The 24099-nt window shown below is 40.5% G+C and overlaps 1 protein-coding gene across 1 annotated transcript; it reads right to left on the reverse strand.

Annotated features, from left to right (window-relative positions):
- Positions 1 to 412: 412 nt before the first annotated feature.
- Positions 413 to 22389, reverse strand: nmnat2 (nicotinamide nucleotide adenylyltransferase 2). Its single transcript, XM_084057081.1, has 11 exons — positions 22249 to 22389; positions 17018 to 17106; positions 13091 to 13158; positions 10700 to 10778; positions 9796 to 9922; positions 7296 to 7376; positions 6969 to 7013; positions 6330 to 6406; positions 4341 to 4442; positions 3539 to 3606; positions 413 to 683 (listed from the first exon to the last, which is right to left on the reverse strand). The coding sequence occupies exons 1-11, from the start codon at positions 22331 to 22333 to the stop codon at positions 581 to 583; spliced, it is 924 nt and encodes a 307-aa protein (XP_083913207.1). The 5' UTR covers positions 22334 to 22389; the 3' UTR covers positions 413 to 580.
- Positions 22390 to 24099: the final 1710 nt, after the last annotated feature.

Consider the following 24099-nt stretch of genomic DNA (forward strand, 5'->3'; position numbering starts at 1 on the left):
TACTTGAGTAATGCACTTATGTGTATTTTTTTTTTTTTAGTATCTGTACTTTACTTGAGTATTGTTTTTTTGGAAGCTTATGACTTTTTACTTCACTACATTTCAAAGACAAATATTGCACTTTTGACTCTACATTTCTAGGAAGGAACCTCCGGGTATATTATGTAATACATGGCCACTAAAGCTTTATTTAACAAATAGCCAAGCTTATACTGCAGCTATTTTCACTATTTTTGAGGGAGACACTTCACAATTGCAATACAGCAATGCATTGATACAGTATTTTGTATACTTGATCATTTTTAAAAGCATGGACTTCTGAATACTTAAGCATCTTTAAAAGCAAGTACTCCAGTACTTTAACAAGATTACATATTTGATTGAATAATATTTGACCAGGAGTATCTATACTTTGACTCAAGTATTACTGGAGCTGAGTACTTTGTCCACCACTGGTTGAGGGCAGGGTGCGTGAGAGCTCAGAGTTTGAGGGCTAGGGGTCAGGGGGGTGGGGCTTCTGTACAGGTGAGGGCGGGGGTGTGTAGGGGTCAGAGGTTAAGGGTCAGGGGTCACAGGGCTTCTATCCGGAAGCGTTGATGTAGAGCTGACTCTGCAGGACGTAGTCGATGACAGGCTGGCTCAGGTAGTCAGTCACATGACCATCACCATGCTGGAGGGCCAGTCTGGAAGAAAGAGGGGACAATGAGGACATAGAGGACAGAGATCAGAGGGTACAGAGAGGACAGAGGGGACAGGGGACAGAGGACAGTAGTAAATTGACTAAATTGATTTGAGTCATGACTATACAAGGTTAGCCCTGAGGCCGATTCTAAAAACACCTTCTAAATCCTGTTTTCTGAAAAATAAAAAAGAGATCAACTTGGGATGGGCACATTATCAAATGAAATACATCTTTTTGAGGCACATGGTTCCCAAACTTTTTAGCTCAAGACCCGAAAGAGAAATTAGACTAAGGCCGGGTCCCGGGTCATTAGACTAAGGCCGGGTCCCGGGTCATTGTGAAAATAGCCGAACTACAAGCTCACAACATCTCGCACTGCGAGGCGTTGTGAGCTTGTAGATCGGCTATTTTCACAATGCTTGCCTCTTTCTCACGTAATATTTGACCATTTGGTAATAAGAAGGTCTTAAAAGTCCTTACATTGGCCGCGTTTCCCAAACGAATTTGAGCTCCTGCGTAGCCTAGAAGCTGCGTAGGTGCCTCCACGCATCTGCGCAGTAGCAACCCCGCTGCGCACTATCTTCGTTAGTAGCAGCTGTGTGTGCCCAACGTCTCATCTAAATTGGCTTCAGTAGACACCATCTTCGTAGGTTCCGTTTCGTCTGTGCTAAAACTACATTCGTGAGACAGCATGCACGTGAAGAGATCCTGGACGTAGCCTACGTAAAGCCTACGTCAACTACGTAGTGCTATCCTACTATAGTTTAAACACCCTTTGCATACATATATCTATATATACAGGATTTTGCAAAAATACTAAGATAAAGTCGCACCTTTATCTAACTTACCTTTATATGAATTGGACACTTACATTTTTATAGGTACATTCTGTAATGTATTAAAATGCATTTTTTTAAGGTGACATTTCAATGATCTTAAATAAACACTGCGGCCATTGTTCGCCGTTCAAAAAAATTCAGAGGATAGAGGGGGCGTCCCCCTGCATGATTGACAGCTTAACGCGTAACGGGCGACGCCTCCCCCAAAAAACAGACATATATACAACAAACACACTGCGACATGCCGTGTTGATAGCTTGCAGATCTGTTATTTTGGGTAGGGCGAGCGGCTGCAGTGCTTCGTCCTCTATGCATGAACCCGAAGTTTACAAATCGTACTCTCACGGATAATCCGATCATCTAATAAAAATATTAAGCACATGCCAAGTTAACTAAAGGTATATAAATGATGCTGAGCTAAATATGTTTCCTTAATTTCGAAGTTTTATAGTTAAACGTTATGATGAAAGTGCAGTTCCTCTCACAAAGTGACAGCTGTTGCGCTCGGCGAGCGCAACAGCTCGCGATGTTTATGAATGGTTAAAACATCTTTTGAAAATAGCAGATCTACAAGCTCACAACGTGTCACAAGCTTGTAGATCTGCTATTTTCAAAAGATGTTTTAACCATTCATAAACATGGCGAGCTGTTGCGCTCGCCGAGCGCAACAGCTGTCACTTTGTGAGAGGAACTGCACTTTCATCATAACGTTTAACTATAAAACTTCGAAATTAAGGAAACATATTTAGCTCAGCATCATTTATATACCTTTAGTTAACTTGGCATGTGCTTAATATTTTTATTAGATGATCGGATTATCCGTGAGAGTACGATTTGTAAACTTCGGGTTCATGCATAGAGGACGAAGCACTGCAGCCGCTCGCCCTTTTACGCACCGGCCCGGCCCGGCCGTAATATATATATATATATATATATATATATATACATACACACGTGTGTGTGTGTGTGTGTGTGTGTGTGTGTGTGTGTGTGTGTGTGTGTGTGTGTGTGTGTGTGTCGGTCTTTTCATAGATTTCATAGAACGATGGGTGTTACAGGCGGCCCAGGGCGCTCGTTACAAAATGCTTCGTAGGACAGTACTCCCCTCCTACTGTGGGCGGGGAGTATGCTGCGCGCATTCTGTCTCACGAATGTACTTTTACCACACACGCAGCCAGTTTAGATGGCACGCAGGGGCACAACCACCTGCTACTAATGAGGGTAGAGCGTAGGTTTGGCCGAGTCCCAGCTGTGTAGGAGACGCTTGCGCAAGCTGCGTACGGCCACGCATGACCTGAAATCTACGTGCCTGCTATGGTACTGCGAAGCATGTGACGTCACACGTTAGACCCGTCGTCGGACCTGCGACGATGCTCTACGCACGAGCTCTTTGGGAAACCCGGCCATTGTCACTTTAGAAATGTGCAGATAAGAAAGTGATCACGCGTCGCTGGTATCAACAGGATCCCCCAACCAAAGACAATTGGATGGACATAATAAGGGAAATATATTCTATGGAAAAACTAACATTCACACTTAGACTACAAGAGGACAAATCACACAAATACTGGGAAAAGTGGTCTTCACTTTTTCAGCCCATGGACATTGTATAACCAATATGTAACAGAAATAACTAACAATTGTAGAATGCAGCCTTTTTTTTGTGTATTTTATTCTTTTTTCATTTTATTGTTATTTTTATTTTATTATATTTCTTGTGTTTTAGTACTGTTTTTTTTTGTTTTGTATTTCAAGTATGTGTATCTGTCTTTTGAAAATCTTTTGTTCCAATAAAAATTGAGTTAAAAAAAAAAAGAAATGTGCAGATAACCCTGTATACACGTATACTGTATGTTGGCTTGTTTACTGTTGAGTGAGAAAACACTGTTGCACATCTATCATCTTGGCCCGGCTTTGACTTGTTCCGCCACTGTGTAGAAGTGTAGTTAAAGTGCTTTAAGTGTCTAAGCTGTGGACAGTGCTGTGAGAATGCCTGGCTCAAAGGCAAGCGGTATACCTGCTCTTGGTTGAACTGACGATGGACATGGGATGGTTCATGTCATCTTTCACTACGATGATGTTGTCCTGTAAGACACGGCACAACATAAACAACACGCAATATGAACAACACAACACAACATCAGCAACACAACATGAACTGACAAAATTCGAACTGGAACACTATAAAATTGAAGCTGAAACATGGGTTCTCTCTCCTGATAAGCTGAAATTGTATTTTCTGTTTAATGAAGACACAGGGAGGCCGCAGTTAATTTTTGGGGTCCAATAATTTGATGACCATCGGACCGGTAGGCAGCGGTTCCAGTATAGGAGACACAAAGGAGACTCTCTGTGTCTCCTACCGGAACCGCTGCCGGTCATCAAATTATTGGCTTAGGAATGTAACAAAAACAAAAAAAATATCCAAGAATTCAAGTGTCCATGGGGTGACTAATCGATAGGAAAAAAAGTCATTTTGGGGGTGAACTATCCCTTTAAAGTAATTCCCATCTGCAGCTACAGATCATTCTAAAGATGAGTGTCACAGTATGTTACACAAATCATTTTAACACGCCCAATTGTAGGATTAGAGGGATTTAAGCCAGATTATCGGCAGTGAGATAAATGCTAAGTGGATTATAATAATCAACATGACAGTGTAATTATAGAGCCTCTCTGTAGGGTAGAACCCCATGCTGTCATTTGATTTAATGCATGTCAAATCTTTTTTATAAACTGTTAACGGACCACCAAGACAGACACCATGCTTTCTACTACTGGAAAGTTATACATTCATTTCTGGTGAATTATGTATTTGCCTTGTGTTTGCGGAGGACAGAGGAATGGTTCATGATTCTGTCGGTGTCGGCTCCGTCACGAGGGACCACCACCATCCCGAAGTCCCCCACGATCACCTCCATCTGAAACCAAACGTTCACTTACATTAATGATAATTTTTAGCTTTATTTGTAGAGCACCTTTCAAGACCAATTTCACAAAGTGCTTAAGGGTGCAGTGACTGCAGTCACACCGAACTAGAATGTTATGAGGGCGGATTCTGCCAATGCTTTTAGTCAACAAAAAATAAACGCTCCATTCCCATTGAAAAGCATTGGCAGAATCCACCCTATAGGTAGAATTAAACTTTATTCACATGATCTAAGGGTGCGGTCACGCCGAAGTTTAATGCAGAATCCGCCCTCATAGGTAAAAGTTCCAGTGCGGTGTGACTGCGCCCTAACAGAAGAATCCACAACACAAAGTCCAATACATAACACTAACATAAAACAAACATCCGGACCGTTTTTGAGAAGCTATGGGTTATGTGCCATAAACGGTCCGGACCGTTTTTGGCCCTTTTTTTTAAAAATATATTTTTCCCACGTGGGGCGCTCTAACGAAACTTTGGGATCATCCAAGGAGTCTCTAAGAAGGAGAGGCCGGATGTGGATCCATGTCAAATGCTTCCGTTTGTCCGCTCCAATGTTAACTCCTTGACTAAAAGCTTAATATCTCCATTTCTTTTTAACGTGGTGGAAGTGAGCCGTTTTCGATCGGCGATCACTCTGCAATGGAGGATCGTGTTGGAAATATTATTGTTCCAGGCGTTAGTCGGGACCCCTCCAGCGTCTCGCACGCTTTGTTTACATGCACGTCCGCGTCGGGGCTTCTACAGCACGAAACATATCAGCGTAAGTGGATGGAAGATATGCTGGCACTGGATGTACCCTATTTTAATAAACCTCTGGCACACGATGTGTTAAAAGCAGCTTTTAAATGTGTTTTCGGGAGGGATTTAAACCAGGGGCACAGACTCAGCAAGCCTGATCTCCTCGGGTAGGGCATTCCAAAGTGTCGGCGCTCTGATCGCGAAAGCACGGTCACCTTTAGTTTTTAAAGCGGCACTTTGGAACGGAATGACCAGCCGTGCTTTGTCGGAGGATCTCAGGCTCTGCGGGTTGGCTCATAAGGGAGGAGTAAACCCGATATGTAGGAGGGGGGCAAGACCGGACCTGGCCTTGTGGGTAAGTAACACAATTTTAAAATCAATTCTAAAGGAAATGGGCCAGTGCCAGTGCACAGAGGCTAGCATACTGTACTGTAGGTGTTCTGTGGTCAATTTCTGGAGCCAGTTAACCCATTCAAACCAGGAAAGCACCTGTGTCATTTTAGATTGTAGCGTTGGCTATTCAAAAATAGCAGATCTACAAGCTCGCAGCGCGTCACTTCGTGCCGCGCTGCGAGCTTGTACATCTGCTATTTTTGAACATTTTTTTTAAAATCTTGAAAGTGTGAGAACTGCTGATGTAGAAGGCATTTGTAGAATCGCCCACAGGTCTTAAAGGGATAGTTCACCCCCAAAAAATGATTTTCTATCGATTAGTCACCCCATGGAGAATTGAATTCATGGATATTTTTTTGTTTTTGTTGCATTCCCAAGCCATCACATTATTGGCTTAGGAATGCGACAAAAACAAAACAATATCCATGAATTGAAGTCTCCATGGGGTGACTAATCCATAGAAAAAAAGTTATTTTGGGAGTGAACTATCCCTTTCATGGGTTAAGAGCTGAGTTGCAGCATTCTGAACCAACTGCCAACGGTGGATAGATGGATTTTGGAGTTTACGTTGTAGAGGGTCATTGTTTTCTGAGATACATACCTAAAATCTAACTGTTTTATGTACATAACATGAGAGATATACTGCTGTTGATGTGCATAACATGCATAAGCCAGGCATTCGTTTCAAACGTGACGTTTTGTTTTGTTTTGTTATGTAGGGTACTAGGGATTCATTTGTATTTACGTCGCTGTCCTTCCACAGTCCAGGGATACAGAAGGACTCCAGAAGGTCACTGCCACACAGGAGCAGGATGCGTAACTCTACACAACAAAGACACACACAAACACACAAACAAACAAACAAACAACGTCAACATGGACTCCTCAAACAGCTTCAAATACAGCGTAACCCCGAAAACAGTTGTGTATGGCAATGGTTCTCAAACGTTAAAATTTTATGGACCCGCCACTTTGGTGTATATAAGGCGGTGGTGGAAAGTAACTAAGTACATTTACTAAGTAACTAAGTACTGTACTTAAGTACAATTTTGAGGTATTTTTACTTTACTGGAGTATTTCCAATGTTTACAATTATTTGAAAACTTTAGTTACTAGTTATTTTGATTACTATTACAAAACATACATTTTCATACTATATACATTTGAAAATAGTCGATCTACAAGCTCACAATGCGTTGCGATGCAACACCACTGGTGTATGGGACCATTCTAACGTTATAGTGTGTCAATCACATCACAGGTTTGAGTCCCACATAGCACAGTACTGTCCTATCTGGGAATGCAGCTCCATAGAGACTGTATACTGGTATATTCTGATGAATACAGTCTGTGAATTGTTGGTCGATTAAACAACTCAACTCACCAATCTCCTCGTATCTCACAGCAGTTCCCAGGTTGGCGTTTTCATCTGACAGAAAAGGACAACAAACATCAGTCAGATTTAAAAATCATAAAGTTTAATAAATGTACATTTATGCCAGTTTATAGTAACACAGTAATCAACCTCACAATATTTTCCTATATCATCTGTATATTAATTTGTAAATACCTACCGTATATAGCATTTATATGAACTGATACAGTGCGTGTGTGTGTGTGTGTGTGTGTGTGTGTGTGCGTGTGCGTGTGCGTGTGCGTGTGTGTGTGTGTGTGGTGTGTGTGTGTGCGTGTGCGTGTGTGTTCCACTCACCCACGAAGGTAAAGCGATCAATGTGAGGGCGAACGCAGCAGATCTTGCCCAGATTCTCCGTCACCTTCCCCCACAGTTTGACTGCACACACACAAACACAGTGAGGTGGAGGTGAGTCACTGCACTAACATTACTGTAGACCAGTGGCTCTCTACCTGTGGGGGGTCCCCCAAATGTTTTTTTTTTTTTTGGGGGGGGGGGGGGGGGGGTCCCCAGATGATTCGCTTAACCCTTTAAGTCCTGAGGCGATAGTTTAAAAAAATCTAAATCTTAACAGTTTTTGAAAAAAAAAAAAAAAAAGTTTTCAAGATTTAAAAAAAATAGCAGATCTACAAGCTCATAGCGCGGCACTCGGTACCGCGCTATGAGCTTGTATATCTGCTATTTTTGAATAGCCAAAGAAAGCTAAAGCGACACAGATAAGTTCCAGGTCTTAATGGGTTAATGTGCAACATTGTTTTCTCACTCAACAGTAAACAAACCAACAAACGGTATAAGTGTATACAGGGTATCTGCACATTTCTAAAGTGACGATTTATGGACTTCCAAGGCCTTTTAATACCTCTGAAATGACAATAATTAAATAAAACCATTACTGCGTCAAAAGCAATCAACAATTACTATAAAAAACGGTCAAACAATGGCCAAATTGTTAAATATTTCCTAAGAATTAAGCAAAAAGCAAACAAAATCTGTGGAACTGAGTCAAACTAAATGTAATGCCTCAACTCCTACAATTCCAAGTGCTTGTCAGGGTGGTGGGTCCCCAGTCAAATTTGATTATTTTGGGGGGGTCCCCAATTCAAATACGATTATTTTGGTAAAGGTTGAGAACCACTGCTGTATACTACTGTCTCTGCTTGCACACACCTAAGTTTAACAGGCCCATTATTAATTTCATTAGCTGCAGCTGTGTTGCTTCAATGCTTACTAGCCTGCCATGTTTTTAAGCTGCTGTAGTTTTTATACCTGCACTGGAAAACAAAGTACAAAATCAGCGTAGTGACTCATGCCCGTTTAAACTTTAGACTTCCTACAGCAGATACAAAATTAAAAATAAAACATCTCTTCACACGTGACCGCTTTCTTTATAAAAGAACCGATCCAGCATCAAAAACCCCCAAATGACACATTTATGTCAGTGGTTTGAAAATGAATATGATGCTTTGTAAGATAGCGGATGATTTCACGTCTAGGCTGTGACGTGAAATGTGAAAAGGATTGACAAATAATATTCTGTATAGTCTAGATATTGAAACATTAGACCTTCCTGTTCCCAAAAGGATATACATTGTAAACGATACGCAGCATTTGGATATCGAACTCAGAAACCGAGCAGAAAGCCGTGTGGAGGCTGAACACTTTGTTTTGTGAGAGAAGACAGGACGTATTTGACAGATATTGAATTGTAGAGGAGACAGAACAGGAAGGGTCCATTTACTAATGATGATACAGACTCACACGCGCACACACACACACACACACACACACACACACACACACACACACACACACACACACACACACACACACACACACACACACACACACACACACACACACACACACACACACACACACACACACACACCCCGATGATGATACACAAACAGCCGTCTTCTACAGTCACAATGTTCTTTTATCTTTTATTTAATGGAAGGCAGAGCTATTTTAAGATGGACACACTGACTGACCTGGAATGAACTGCTACTAGAGACACTGAATAGACCTGGTTGAACTAGTTAAAGGGTAAGTGATATTTTTGGGTTAAAACAAAAAGTATTTTTTAAAAGGTTAAAGCACTAGATTCTGATAGTAATCATTGCGAGTGTTTGTTCAGTAACAGGAGTCTCCCCGTCTCTCCAGCTCTTATTTTCTCACAGAAAATACATTTTCCGGTAGGTGTCAAAATCTCAGCCAATCAGGAGAAAGTACCCATTTTTAAGGGTTACTAAATTGGAACTGGAACTAGTGTTCCAGTTCCAATTTTGCCTGCTCATTTCTTAGTGTCATCACTTCCAATTTCACTTGTTTAATCTATATCCTGATTGAGTTCTCTATCCTGATTGGATAAACTTGGAAATGAAACTGAAACTGAAACGAAAATGCATTTTCTGTTTTATAAAGAGCTGGAGAGACAAGGAGACTCCTTTTACTGAACAAACACTCTATAGTATCATCTATAGCAAGTACTATCAGAATATAGAGCTATTTAACACTTATTTTAACCAAAGAAAATCACTTACCCTACCTTTAATAGATGTATTACTATACTAGTGTAAGTGAGGACATTTAGGACTGCGATTTTAGTTATGCCAGGCTACGATTTTTCAAAAATAGCAGATCTACAAGCTCATAGATATGTTTCTCGCTATGAGCGAATGAATAAGTACAAAATAATGGTCAAAGTGGTTAAAATCTAAAATGACAGATGCTTTCCCGGCCTTAATGGGTTAAATATGAATTTATGCATAACACGACAGCATTAATATTCGCTCACCGGGAGTGGGCTTGTGAATCATGTTGTTCTGGTTCTGGTAAATGGGCGGAGTCTCGTTCTGTGGCTGACCAATCACGGGAGTCGTTGATGGCGTGTTGACATTAGACAGGATGCAGCCAGTGACTCTCTGAGGAAAGCAAAAACGAAACAAAACAAAAAAACAGATTAAATGAAGGATGATTGACAGCTTTTGTATCCATTTCACATGATGACTTCATAAACATGGTACATAAAAAACAACTGATCACATTGATAACGGTCCCTGTTTCTATGGTTACAGCTGCATAGACTATTACAGGCTGGTGCTGTATAGAACTGGTGCTCTCTGAACCAGTTCAACTCTGTGATCAGTTAAAAGGAGGCGTAAATTATTTTATGTTTAATAAGTGTTAAATAGCTCTATATTGTGATCGTTGCTATAGAGTGTTTGTTCCGTAACAGGGGAACAAACCTGTCTCTCCAGCTCTTAAGGAAACAATACATTTCCAGGTCAGGATACCAATTTCCTCCAATCAGGAAAGAGATAACTCATACAGGATACAGGATAAAATGAATGAATGAATGAAAAAAATAAGCAGACACAATTTGAATAGAACACTGTAAAGCTTCAGCTAAAACATGGGTACTCGTTTTTTTTAAGAGCTAGAGTGAACACCCTATAGCAGTGATTATTACTATCACAATATAGAGGTTTAACCTTTTAACAATACTTATTTTAGTTTTTTACCAAAAACGAATATTACACCACATTTAAAACTAGGTCAGTCAGTTAAACGTGTAGTTTACTAAAGGAACATATTATATTGTGCAGGTTGGTACAACAACATTACAACTTACACCAACACTAGTTCGTATTTACGTCCTAACATCCTGTAATGATGATGATAATGATGATGGATCGTACCTTCATCAGATCACGGTGGTGTTCCAGTACGCTGCAGGTTGTCTGCCATGTGTTCTGGTAGCTCTCCCATGGATCCACTCTGTAAACAAACATCAACACCACCATTAGCCCAATGCTTCCTTTACGCTCTCACAACGCGTTGCATCGTGATGCGTTGTGAGCCGGTAGATCTGCTGTTTATGGGTCTTCATATCCTGTTCTAGATGGCTTGGCGTTATTTGGCCATGGCGTTAAAACAGGGGTGGGCAACTTTGATGATGGAGAGGGCCACTATATTTCCACACTCACTCCAGAGGGCCACATTGCATATACTGTCTCGCCGTATAGAATGGCGAACTTTTTTCGCCATTCTATGTCACACAAAAGTAGCAGAAATCAGATCTACAAGCAGAAAACCGATCTACAAGCTCAAGTTGTTTTGAGCTTGTAGATCTGCTATTTTTTTTATCCAGAATCCAGATTTTTTTGTGCTATTTTTGAATTCGAATCCCGAAAAGTAACATTTATATTTTATTTCAAATGCATTTAGTTATACTTATGTTAACTTTATGAACTTTAATACAAATAAATTGGACATAAAAAAGACAATAGAATTGTAATACTAGTCATTAAGCTACTAATATAGACTATAACATAGTAATTAAAGCGGGTAATGCTTGCATGTTTGGAATTGTAACAGCTGAAATCAATAATATATCAGTAATTCGATATTAACCTGCGGGCCGCATTAAGTGAAGGTGGGGGCCGCATGTGGCCCCCGGGCTGCTAGTTGCCCATGTATGCGTTAAAAGGTCAAAACCTGCATCATGTTCAGTTCAGAAACGAGGGGGTTGCGCCTGGGGCTACGTCCTAACTTAGTAGCCCCGGTGCTATTTTGCTATCGTGCAACAGAGGCGCAACGGCGGCTTCGTGTGTAAGACGAGGTCAAGGGGTGGTCTTATTCGCAAAGTGTAAAGTCTGTGGATACGATATCAGTGTTCTACTTCTAATTGCGCAATAACACGCCCCACTTTAAGATGAACCAGACCTCTAGGAGCGTACGTCAGCGTAAGTCAGCGAACGGTGCTGTGAATCATACGTTTTTGCGTTTCGCGCTGTGGGGGAAGATATCATTTGCGTTGTTGCACGGCAGCGATATGACGTTAAATAGGAGACAGCTCGAGGTGGATGATAGGGCCCTGAATGTTCATTTAGGAACTTAATGGCAGACTTCATTTGGTCTTTGTTTTGTGGTGCTTTATGGCTGTATTGGTTTATTACTGTTGGAGGCTGCCTGGTCAATAATTATGGATTATTGCAGCATTTTTGCTGGCAACACATCAAAGACCTCAAGGAAAATAACTGAGTCGTTATTATCATCATTTATCATCATCATCAATCATCATCAATCATTGACAGTTAATTGTCTGACTGCCTTGCTTTTATTGTCATATAACCTAATCAACTAAATTAAGTAGCAGCTAATAGTAACAGCTACAGACTTTATGTATTTGACAGGTCCACAGCCACACTGTAAGTGGGTTTACATGGTTGTACAGTAAATATTAGGTCCTGTAAATATACTACATATCGTCTCTGTCGGGTGGAAACCTCATATGTCCAAAACGGTTACTTTTCAGGATTCAAATTCAAAAACAGCAAAATAGGAGATCTACAAGCTCAAACCGTGTGGCTTCGCGCCATGTTTTGAGCTTGTAGATCTGCTATTTTTGTGAGACACTGTAGTATGATTAAGTAGGGTGTTAATTTACGAAAACACACAAAAAGTTAAAATATGAACATAAGAGGTTTCTGCCCGACAGCAACGAATACAGTATACTGACCATTATACTTAACATTATACTGTACAGTACCAACCACACTTTGATCAGGATAGGAGGTACATTTGCTCCAGGGCAACCTAAACATTCCTCCAGTCAGACATGAGATGCAACAGGTTTAATAAAAGCAAACTCTCTTCTTCAGTAAACGCAGTGGTGGAAAAAGTACTAACATTTTTCACTTAAGTAAAATTATCAATACTAAAAAATAGCCAATCTACAAGCTCATAATGTGTCGCATCGCGACGCATTGTGAGCTTGTAGATCGGCTATTTTCAAATGGCCGAAATATATACGAAGCTAAAGTGGTTAATGTACGTTTTGTAATAATAATCAAAATCTATAAAGTAACTAAAGCTGTCAAATAATTGTAGTAGAGTAAAAGTGCAACATTTCACTCTAAGATGTAGTGGAGTAAAATTAAAAGTACTGAAAATTGGAAAATACTCCAGTAAAGTAAAAAATACCTCAACACTTACTTGAGTAAATGTACTTGGTTACTTTACACCACTGAGCTCACGTAAAAGACATCAGTAAAGACAGAGTGAAAGTGGAATCAAATGAACCAGACCTGATCCAGTCAGACGATTGGACAGCCAGCTGACACATGGTGAGACGATGTCTGCTGTTCACCAGACCCTGAAACAACACACAAGAAAAACTAACCAACTGACACACCTCAGGGCTCTATACCAGTGACTTTTTTGTTTTCGATCTACAGTAAATATCTTCACAGAAAATAGCCGATCGACAAGCTCACAACGCGTCATTTTTGGTTATTTTTTTGAGAAGTTTTCCCAAAGTACGGATGCTGGGGTTTAAGTTGTTAATACATCCTAAAACAAATTCACTGATGAACATCCAGAACACGTTCAACAAATCAATAGAATTAAAGCTACAATCTGTTATATCCGTTGTTTCCCTCTCCTGTCGGACAGAGGTAACTGCAACAACGATGTCCGACGTACCATTAACATGGCAACGCATAGTGCCCACATCCGGTACACTGTCTGCTTTAAATAACTTTATTGACATTGGACATGGCTGGTAGGGCTGTCACGATTATGACATTGTACTTGACAATTAATTATCGCTCAAATAATTGCGATTAACGGTTTAATTGCGTTTCTGTTGTTGAACATAAAAATGTAATTTCTGTAAATGAATAAACTAATATACAAATAAACTTACATAATTGAATAACTTTCTAAAAACATGAATAGTTGAAATAGCCGATCTACAAGCTCAAAACGTGTCATGTGTTTTGAGCTTGTAGATCTGCCATTTCCACTATTTTTGAAAATGTTTGGAAAAAGAATGTAACATGGAAATGACTATTATGCACAAAATAATTGTGATTATCTCAATGAATTGCAATTAGGCGAATATGTAATAATTGTGACAGGCCTATGGACATGCTGGTATACTGGTGGTGGCTCATGATAGCTGGCAAATAAAAAGAACGGAAGGATGACGTTTGTCATGGTTCTTCATGGAAATAATCCATGAAATCCAATGAAAGAACACAGAGTGGAACAGCAGTGTGCTACTGTACTGTATCTACTGTATCATTTATTATTCATAAACTCCCATCTTCTACACAGGCAGCAAAAGTAGGACAGGAATCCTATTAAGTCCAGCAGGCAGAGAACAAGGCGAGAACACAGCTGCAGTGCAACGCAACGATGCCGTGCTTCAACAATGCCTGGGTTATACTTTGTCGTACAAACGGTGTCATGCGCCAAAAATAGACGGTCACAACGATCTACAAGTTGTGAGCTTGTAGATCTGCGACACTGGCGTATCACAAATAGAAATTAACCATAAGGGGGAACAGTTCAATAATTACAAAAAATATTGAGGCTCTTAGGATGGATTAATAGATAGATAGGTGAACGTTGTATCGTACAAGAGCGCCATGCAAAAGGTGCGAGAGTAGCAGATCTACAAGCTCACAATGCAGCACAGTGCGGTGCGTTGTGAGCTTGTAGATATTTTCACTATTTTGGGGAGACTTTTTTTTTCTTCCATTTTTCAAAATATTATCCATTGCAACCCCGGTTCTTTTTTTCCATTTCATGAAAAGTAGGTTAACGGTTTTGAACATACAAGGTTTCCACCCAACAGCTATGAGATTTATTTACAAAGTGAGTCACCATCACCAGCTCTCATGTCACAATGACCCGTTTCACTTGGTAAATACATCTATTTCAGTTAGATAACTCACAAAAAAATTGAAAACATTAACAGCTTAAGAACATTTCATTAGCCTAAAGCATAATTGCCTATAAGTCACTTTTTGGTCAAATTGACATTTTTGCCTAACTCTACTCTCCTAACGATGCTGCACCATTGTGCCTTATTGCCTATGTCCTAAGCCAATCAGAATGCTTGTTACATTCCAAAATCAATTTCTGCCTAAGTCAAAGAGATGACTGAGGCAAAAAGGGATTTTTGAATGCAACAAGCATTTTGATAGGCTGAGGACATGGGCAGTTAGGAGAGTAGAGTAAAATATGACCTAGGAAATGACGAAAAAACACTTTTTGCCTAGGTCATCTCTTTGACTTAGGCAGATTTGTTTTTTCATCTTTTCCGAAAACCTTAAAATATGACTTAGGCAATTATGCTATGAGGCTAACGATTTTTTATTTATAAAATGTAAATACAATTGTGAATATTACATTTGATCGTGGCGTTAAGGCTCTGCTATACATTACTCCTTGCTCAGCACATACTGTAAGACAACCATTTAAGAGCAGGGAGATAAAGTATATACATCTATAACAACCCCCCACAGGGGAAAACAGAGCCCTTAGAGAAAGCAGAGCGGGGTGGTGGTGGTGGGAGCAAACAAAGCGCATACAACATTTAGTGGCATTGACACAGCAAGAGGAAGTAAGATGAATCAGGTGAGCTTAAAGGGATTTTTCACTTTCAAACATGTTTGGGGTTATTTTAACGCCTACTCATGTGAGCACCCCAGACAGTTTTTAAGTTGCTTGATTCAGGATCACATCAGACATGCCCCCCTCCAATGCAAACCCATTGTAACTTCAAACTCCATTTTAACCATGATAGATTAATCAAAAACAACCATCCTTGGTTCTGGAGACTGATATTTTGTCCTTCTAATACGTAAGAAAAAAAGAAAGAAACAACTATCTGGGGTGCTCACAAAAGCCAGAGTAGACAGATTTAAATGACCCCAAACATTTTTGAAAGTGAAATATCCCTTTAAATAGACTGCCAATTTGGTCAGCTGCTTGACACGTCACATACAGTGCATCGGCATGTACTGTATGTGACGTGTCATCGGCATCGCCAGCATAGAGTTGCACATGCATGTAAACCTCTCGAGTTTATCTACCTGAACTAGCTCACAGGCTACACATCATTTGTGCATCATTAAGATCCTCAACATTTGTTGTCAGTGTGCGTCTGTGTGAGCCTTTTCTGTTTCACCTGGACTGTAAGCTGGTCTCTAACTTTGGTAAGCCTCGAGTCTAGAGCACAAGCTTTACTATTTTATCATTCGAGCACTTCCGTCTACTCCCTTTGTGTCTCATTGGTGGGCTGTGGACAGTTTAGAAACCTACCTACCAGTGACATCAATGGGGATTCCAAGCTAATGGAAACTACAGCCTTTCTCTTCCTGGACAGTTAAGCATGCTGAAATAGAGGCCATTGTTTGTTAACAAAAAATATAAAATAAAAAGATTGAAATCTTGTTTGAAATGACCAAACCTGCCTACCGAGTATGCCACTGTGGTAGGACGGTTTCTGAACCGTCCACAGCCTTTCTCTGAGACACAGAGTGAGTAGAAAGAAATGGTGCCATCTTATAATGAACATCAGTGAGGACCAATTGTATGATAAGTTGAAAATGGGTGAAGTGCTCCTTTAACATTAAAATGATAACACAGAAACACGTGCTGTGTGCACAGGCAACCTGTTTACATCATCAGGTGTAGGATAAAAGTACACGTGAAGAGTAAGAGCAATGGATATGACATGTTGGACATAGGCCTTTCTGTAGTGTGTTTGTTTGACCACCTTTTTGGAGTGTGTTGGTGTTTATCCAATCAGGATAGAGAACCCCACAAAGCACATTCATCAGCTCACAGAGAATGGAATTCCCCCAAAACATAATGATCCATTTGATATCTCCGTTTTCTTCTGTATATTTTTCCATCTGTTCTGAGTACGTTTTATGTTTCATATCATTGCTGTTGGGCAGAAACCTTACTTTTCAGGAAATGGAGAAAAGAACCTGTGTTCCAATGGATCAAATGTAGTTATTATTTAGTCACAAGCTCTTGTTGATACTTTTCATTGGTTCAATATTTTTAGATCCCACAGACACACTTGACCACTTTCACTTTTCACTTTACAAATGTATCAACATTAGTGGAAAAGCAGATCTACAAGCTCACAATACATTGTGATGCGTTGTGACCTTGTAGATCTGCGTGCATGGTGTTCAGTAGTTACTTACAGGTTTGCCGTAGGAGTCGTGCACAGGTGAGATAATTCCACCAATCACAATGAAGCGGCCTGTTTTGTGCAGGTGCTCTCTGGCTTTCTCTGTAAACACACAGAAATGAACAGATATTAATAGACATTATCAGACATAAACAGACATAAATAGACATTAATAGACATACTGTAAACACACATATTGATAATGTTTCAATTCAAACTACACAGCTTACAACATGATACTATGTCAGTATCATGGTCAGTATCATGGTCAGTATCATGTCAGTATCATGGTCAGTATCATGGTCAGTATCATGTCAGTATCATGGTCAGTATCATGGTCAGTATCATGTCAGTATCATGTCAGTATCATGGTCAGTATCATGGTCAGTATCGTGGTCAGTATCATGGTCAGTATCATGGTCAGTATCATGTCAGTATCGTGGTCAGTATCGTGGTCAGTATCGTGGTCAGTATCATGGTCAGTATCATGTCAGTATCATGTCAGTATCATGTCAGTATCATGGTCAGTATTGTGGTCAGTATCATGGTCAGTATCATGGTCAGTATCATGTCAGTATCGTGGTCAGTATCGTGGTCAGTATCATGGTCAGTATCGTGGTCAGTATCATGGTCAGTATCATGTCAGTATCATGATTCATGATCAGTTTCATGTCAGCATCATGGTCAGTATCATGTTCAGTTTCATGTCAGTATCATGTCAGTATTAAGGTCAGTATCAAGGTCAGTATCATGGTCAGTATCATGGTATGTATCATGACAGTATTATGGTCAATACTCAATATCATGTCAGTATCATGGTCAGCATCATGTCAGTATTAGGGTCAATATCATGTCAGTATCATGGTCAATATCATGGTCAGTATCATGTCCGTATTATGGTCAGTATCATGGTCAATATCATGGTCAGTATCATGTCCGTATTATGGTCAGTATCATGGTCAATATCATGGTCAGTATCATGTCCGTATTATGGTCAGTATCATGTGATTCATGTCAGTATTATGGTCAGTATCATGGTCAGTATCATGTCAGTATCATGGTCAGTATCATGGTCAGTATCATGTCAGTATCATGGTCAGTATCATGGTCAGTATCATGTCAGTATCATGGACAGTATTATGGTCAGTATCATGTCAGTATCATGTCAGTATCATGGTCAGTATCATGGTCAGTATCATGTCAGTATCATGTCAGTATTATGGTCAGTATCATGTCAGTATCATGTCAGTATCATGGTCAGTATCATGTCAGTATCATGGTCAGTATCATGTCAGTATCATGGTCAGTATTATGGTCAGTATCATGTCAGCATCATGTCAGTATTATGGTCAGTATCATGTCAGTATCATGGTCAGTATCATGTCAGTATCATGGTCAGTATCATGGTCAGTATCATGGTCAGTATCATGGTCAGTATCATGTCAGTATCATGTCAGTATCATGTCAGTATCATGGTCAGTATCATGGTCAGTATCATGGTCAGTAACATGTCAGTATCAGTATCATGCTGCATCGTGATAAGTTGTGAGCTTGTAGATCAGCTATATTCAAATAGCTGATGTATAGGGCTGTGGTTAAACAAATTTTTATGCTGATGTATATTACCCCCTTCAAGGACCCCTGAGAACTTTGAGAACAACTGCAATACAGGATATTTGGGTGATTTTGGGTCAGATTTTGGGTCAACACACCTCCCGGCTATCAGGAGGGCCGGTCCCCGTGCTAGCCTGATAGGAGTGATTTATCTGGCAAGATTATCATGTAGTGTGAGTGCTTCAAAGATCCAATCTTATACCTCCCAACGGGGCCGTTCCAATACTTATCAAATATGTTTGATATTTAACTGGATGATTACTTCTGTCTTGGATCAATGGAACTAACGTAGTATAGCTGGAGCCCGCCATACAAAGTAAGAGGGCGACAGAAAAGAACTGGAAATGGTGTTCATTGAGTTCAATGGAGAAGTGGCGCAATGTTCTATTCGGTTCCTCGTGCTTAAGCTCCTGTTTATCGGCATCAGAGGTTTTAGAGAAAAAATATGATGAAATTGTTTCTACATGATTTCTTTTTACATTTTAATGTCATAATATCATTAAAATCGTAGTGTTTTGCCAATTATGTGGGGGCCCACTTGCAATATCCACACGGCCCCGGCCCACAGGTTGAGAACCACTGTGTTGGACAGCTGAGACTTAATTGACATGTCAAGAACACCACTGTCATTTTAATAGGCCCCATTGTTTACAAAATGCTTCCGCGTGTGTGTGGTCAGAGCACGTCATCAGGTGCTGCGTTAAACACTCTCAGAGTTAATTTAACTCAGCTGAGTTCAAGACAGTTGAACTGGTTTAGGCGCAGAAAGCACAGAAACAATGAGCTGTCTGTCTGTCTGTCTGTCTGTCTGTCCCTCCCCATCTATGCATCCATTCTCTCTCCCACCTCTCTCTCCCTTTCCCTCGCCCCCTCCTCTCTCTCTCCCCCCTCCTCTCCCCCACCTTCTGTCTGTCTGTCTGTCTGTCTGTCTGTCTGTCTCCCTCTCCCTCTCTCTCTCCCTTTCTCTCTTTCTCTCTCTCTCTCTCTCTCTCTCTGAAAACAGATAGGTGTAGTCTAATGTAATCAGATACACCCACATCATTACATGAAATGTAATCACATTACTTCATCAAATGTATACTTTCCCTGTGCTGTCTGTCATTATGTGTCTGTGTCATGTGACTCATGCGACAAGACGGAAATGAAAATGAAGAGAGAGAGAGAGAGAGAGAGAGAGAGAGAGAGAGAGAGAGAGAGAGAGAGAGAGAGAGAGAGAGAGAGAGAGAGAGAGATAGAGGTGGTTGTAAAATCAGGTCATACATGCAGGTTTTTCCTTTAGGTCCTGTGCTCTTTTCATTAATATGAATAATAATATGAATCATTTCATAACTATCTCATGTACAGTACACAGATGTAACATGATGCAGACATTAAATGTTTCTATGTTGATGTGTGATTCAGCCTACTGTGTTACATGGTTAAACGTTTCTATGTTGATGTGTGATTCAGCCTACTGTGTTACATGGTTAAACGTTTCTATGTTGATGTGTGATTCAGCCTCCTGTGTTACATGGTTAAACGTTTCTATGTTGATGTCTGATTCAGCCTCCTGTGTTACATGGTTAAATGTTTCTATGTTGATGTGTGATTCAGCCTCCTATGTTACATGGTTAACTACTGTATGTTGATGAATGAGACTGGGTTAAAAGAATACAAGATGTACACACAGTGTGACAGACGCAGCCAGAACTGAACACACAGATTCAGTTTCAGTTGACATCATCACCTACTGTCATCAACAAACACACTGACAACCCTGCAATATGTACACTATTTACCAACACTGTAATGTATAGCACACTGTGTATGCATGTATGTATGTATGTATGTGTGTGTGCGCGCACGTGTGTGTGTGTGTGTGTGTGTGTGTGTGTGTGTGTGTGTGTGTGTGTGTGTGTGTGTGTGTGTGTGTGTGTGTGTGTGTGTGTGTTCTACCCACCTATCCATACATCCATACATACAGTTCACACATATGATTCATCTATACATTCTGGCTCAACTCCAATGAGCGTCTGGATTTAGATCATGTCCAAATATTCAGAACAGTTCAGATCGATGTGTGGGGGAGGTACTGCATGATCAACACATTCTCACCCAAATGGGTGACGGCTAGGGACTGGATTGACCCTACGACAACATTTGACGTTTCGAGGGGACCCACGACGTCGCATGCTGATGGGGGACACGATGATTTACGATTCTGTCCCCATGGGTACGCAACTCAAACAGCGCCGGGTCGGCTGAAGCGGACTTCGGGTTTGAGAATGGCACTTCCGCATTCCAGTGATATGGAATCATCTGGTATAATCACCAGATAAATTCATTCATTCAGTGTGGGCGGGGTTATCAGGACGTTGTAAGATGACGTGACGGTGGAACCTGTCACGTCAAATGTTGTCGTTTGGACAGATGTTGCCCCATGCTGTCCGTCACTACAATACGACCTGAGTGTGTTGGTATGATGGAGAAAGGTGATGTTTGAGCCTTCCAGACTCTAATGACACACATTCACATGTCTCTGAATTCACAGATTTTAAACAACGCCAGCCAGAATGAATAAGACCTCCTCGAGCTCTAAAGTTGTGTGTATTACAAATAGAAACAGAATCAGAGCAGCCAACATGAGGTCTTGTTTGTCATCCCTGAATGACGCATGCTGTTATCACCAGTCCCTGAACAAGCCTCAACCCATCCTGCTACAGTTTCATATTTCAACACACCTCACCAGCCCAAAAGTGAATCAATTCTCATTACTGGATATTAATTATATATTTTCACCCTCCGCAACACACACACACACACACACACACACACACACACACACACACACACACACACACACACACACACTGCACACTACAAGGCCTTTCTTGTGCAGACACAACATTATCTAACATCCTCCTCTTAAACACATTCATATTCATCTGCAGATCTTTCTAGCAGGTTCTGGGTGGGTTGGAGTTACAGTACAGTACAGTACAGTACAGTACAGTATAGTGTACGGATTGAACAAAAACAATAATTCCCAGATTATTAATTTTCAACAGAGAATTATGTATACATTCTGACACATTTTCCACCATCGTCAGAGCCGTCGCCCATTTCAGCACCACTCCCCCTGGAGAGCGACACACATCCCTTAATAATAATAATAACAATAATAGCCTATTAATAATTATAATATTACTAGTAATAATAAAACACTGTAGGATCTATTGAGGTTCAGAAACGGACTTGTGTTATGACCCACACAGCAGCACACACAGTAACACATCTTCATGACAGTATTCTATGGGAAAATACACGACATTAAAAGCCTGTATGACGTTTATAACTCGTCGCACGACGGTGTGGCTCCTAACAATAAATAGCAGACCTACAAGATCACAACGAGTCGCGGACGCGATGCCTTGTGATCTTGTAGATCTGCTATTTTTAACATTTATTTTATAATATATGTTATAATATTATTATAGCCTATATATATTGTGTATATATATAAAACAATAATTGTATTATTTACAAATGTATTGCCACTGAATTATAAAATATATCATTTTTTATCATATATTTTATATTGAGGTGATTTTATAATAAATAAAGAATGGAGAATATCTAGATCTTTCTTACCGAACATGTGGAGGTGTCCTTTAGTGATCGGGTTGAAGCTGCCGCAGGACAGCAGGATAACGTGCGTTTTGTTGCTTTCTGTCATGATGGCTGGAGGAGTTAAAAACCGTTATAGCCGTTAGGTTTTGGTGTTGTTCTTTCGTTACGGTGTAGATCAGAAGCACGCAGGCAGGCAGCCTCCACCCAGGATGCGGTATACTGAACAGTAAGAGGTGGCGTTGCCAGATTGTGCGAGAGAAACAAGCAATCTAGGTCTATGAAAACAAGCCCACATTATAGCCCTGGTCCAGAGCGTTGCTGGGCTGGGCTGGTTATAGCTCTGGTTCAGAGCGTAACGCTCTGAACCAGAGCTAGGCTGGTTAGTGAGTGAAACAAAACTATTTCGCTACTCACCGAAAACAAAGGCAGTTTTGTGTTGTTGAAAGTCTATTCTCCACGGTGTGAAACCGATGCGCACCCCACCTTCTCTGTATAATACACTTTGTTATGGGGCAGAAAATAAAATATGTGGGCCAGATTTTTTTTTTTTTTTTATCAACTTAACTGTGCTCTGGGTCGATATAAATGACCATTGACCAGATCTGTAGAGGGCGCAGTGGAGTAAACACAATAATGTATGTCTGGCGTAGGCCGACATTTTATCTTCTGTCCAAAAAGTGTATTATTCAGAGAATGTGGGGTGCTGGGAGGCTTCCCACCCTGGAGAATAAACTTTAAACAGCACAGAAATGCTTTTGTTTTGGAGAGTAGCGAAGTAGTTTAGTTTATTTTTACTAAAGTTGGAGACCTCGCACTGATGTGAGGAAAAACAAATAGTGAAAATGTAGGAATATTTTCAAATCCACAAAATCTTGTATGGATCGAGGGGGTCTCTGGCATAAAAAAAAAATCAGAAGGTTGGGTCTACAAATGTATAAGAATTTGGGGGGTCCTTGACCTTGACATGAAAATGTTTGAGAACCACACACATAATGGTTTAAACAACATTAGCTAAAAAGCACAAAAAAGCAACTATAGACCGGATCCTTAACAGACGACGTTACACTGCGGCTCCAAACCTTTAACTGTACTACTGGCTGCCCCCACATGAAACCCATTCTATCAGGTCTCGCTAGGACGCGCCTCACTAGCCAACACACAAGAGGGCGTTGCACCCCAAAACAACAGGTTGAGAATTGATTGCGTGAAACAATCACCTGTGCATCCAGTCTCAATGTTGGTAAACAAATAATTGGTCTAGAAACAAGCCCAATTAAGCAACTACACATTAGAAACGAGCCCAAATAAGCAATATACACTTTAATTAGAAACAAGCCCAAATAAGCAACTACACTTTAGAAACGAGGCCAAATAAGCAACTCACTTTAATTAGAAACAAGCCCAAATAAGCAACTACACTAGAAACAAGCCCAAATAAGCAACTACACTTTAGAAACAAGCCCAAATAAGCAACTACACTTTAATAAGAAACGAGCCCAAATAAGCAACTCACTTTAATTAGAAACAAGCCCAAATAAGCAACTGCACTTTAGAAACAAGCCAATAAAGCAACTACACTTTAGAAACAAGCCCCCAAAAACGCAACCCGCAACCAACTTTACAGAAAAGCGAGCCCAAAGTCGCTTATAACAAGCGGACATGGCAACGCTGAGTAGAGGCTGGATGGATGGATGGAAGAAGCGTCACCACCGTTAAAGACACACTGACAAATACTAGCCTACGTCATTTAAAGTGATGGTTCTCAAATTGGGGTACGGGGACCCCCAGGGGTCCTTAGGGGGGTGTTCCAGGGGGTCCCCATGCAGCAAAAGTTTATCCATTTGTAATGTTGGATATCAAAAAGAACAGATC

The sequence above is a fragment of the Gymnoscopelus microlampas genome (genome assembly GCF_963454915.1).
Source record: "Gymnoscopelus microlampas genome assembly, chromosome: 5".
Lineage (NCBI taxonomy): Eukaryota > Metazoa > Chordata > Actinopteri > Myctophiformes > Myctophidae > Gymnoscopelus > Gymnoscopelus microlampas.

Bases quoted from the DNA above. Each gene is read 5' to 3' on its own strand.
- nmnat2 (XM_084057081.1), bottom strand. From the start codon at position 22,333: ATGACAGAAAGCAACAAAACGCACGTTATCCTGCTGTCCTGCGGCAGC. The intron at 7,377-9,795 runs GTGAGCGAATAT...GTGTGTGTGCAG, and splicing joins GATTCACAAGCCCACTCCCG to TCAAACTGTGGGGGAAGGTG. The intron at 6,407-6,968 runs GTGAGTTGAGTT...TTTGTTGTGTAG, and splicing joins TGTGAGATACGAGGAGATTG to AGTTACGCATCCTGCTCCTG.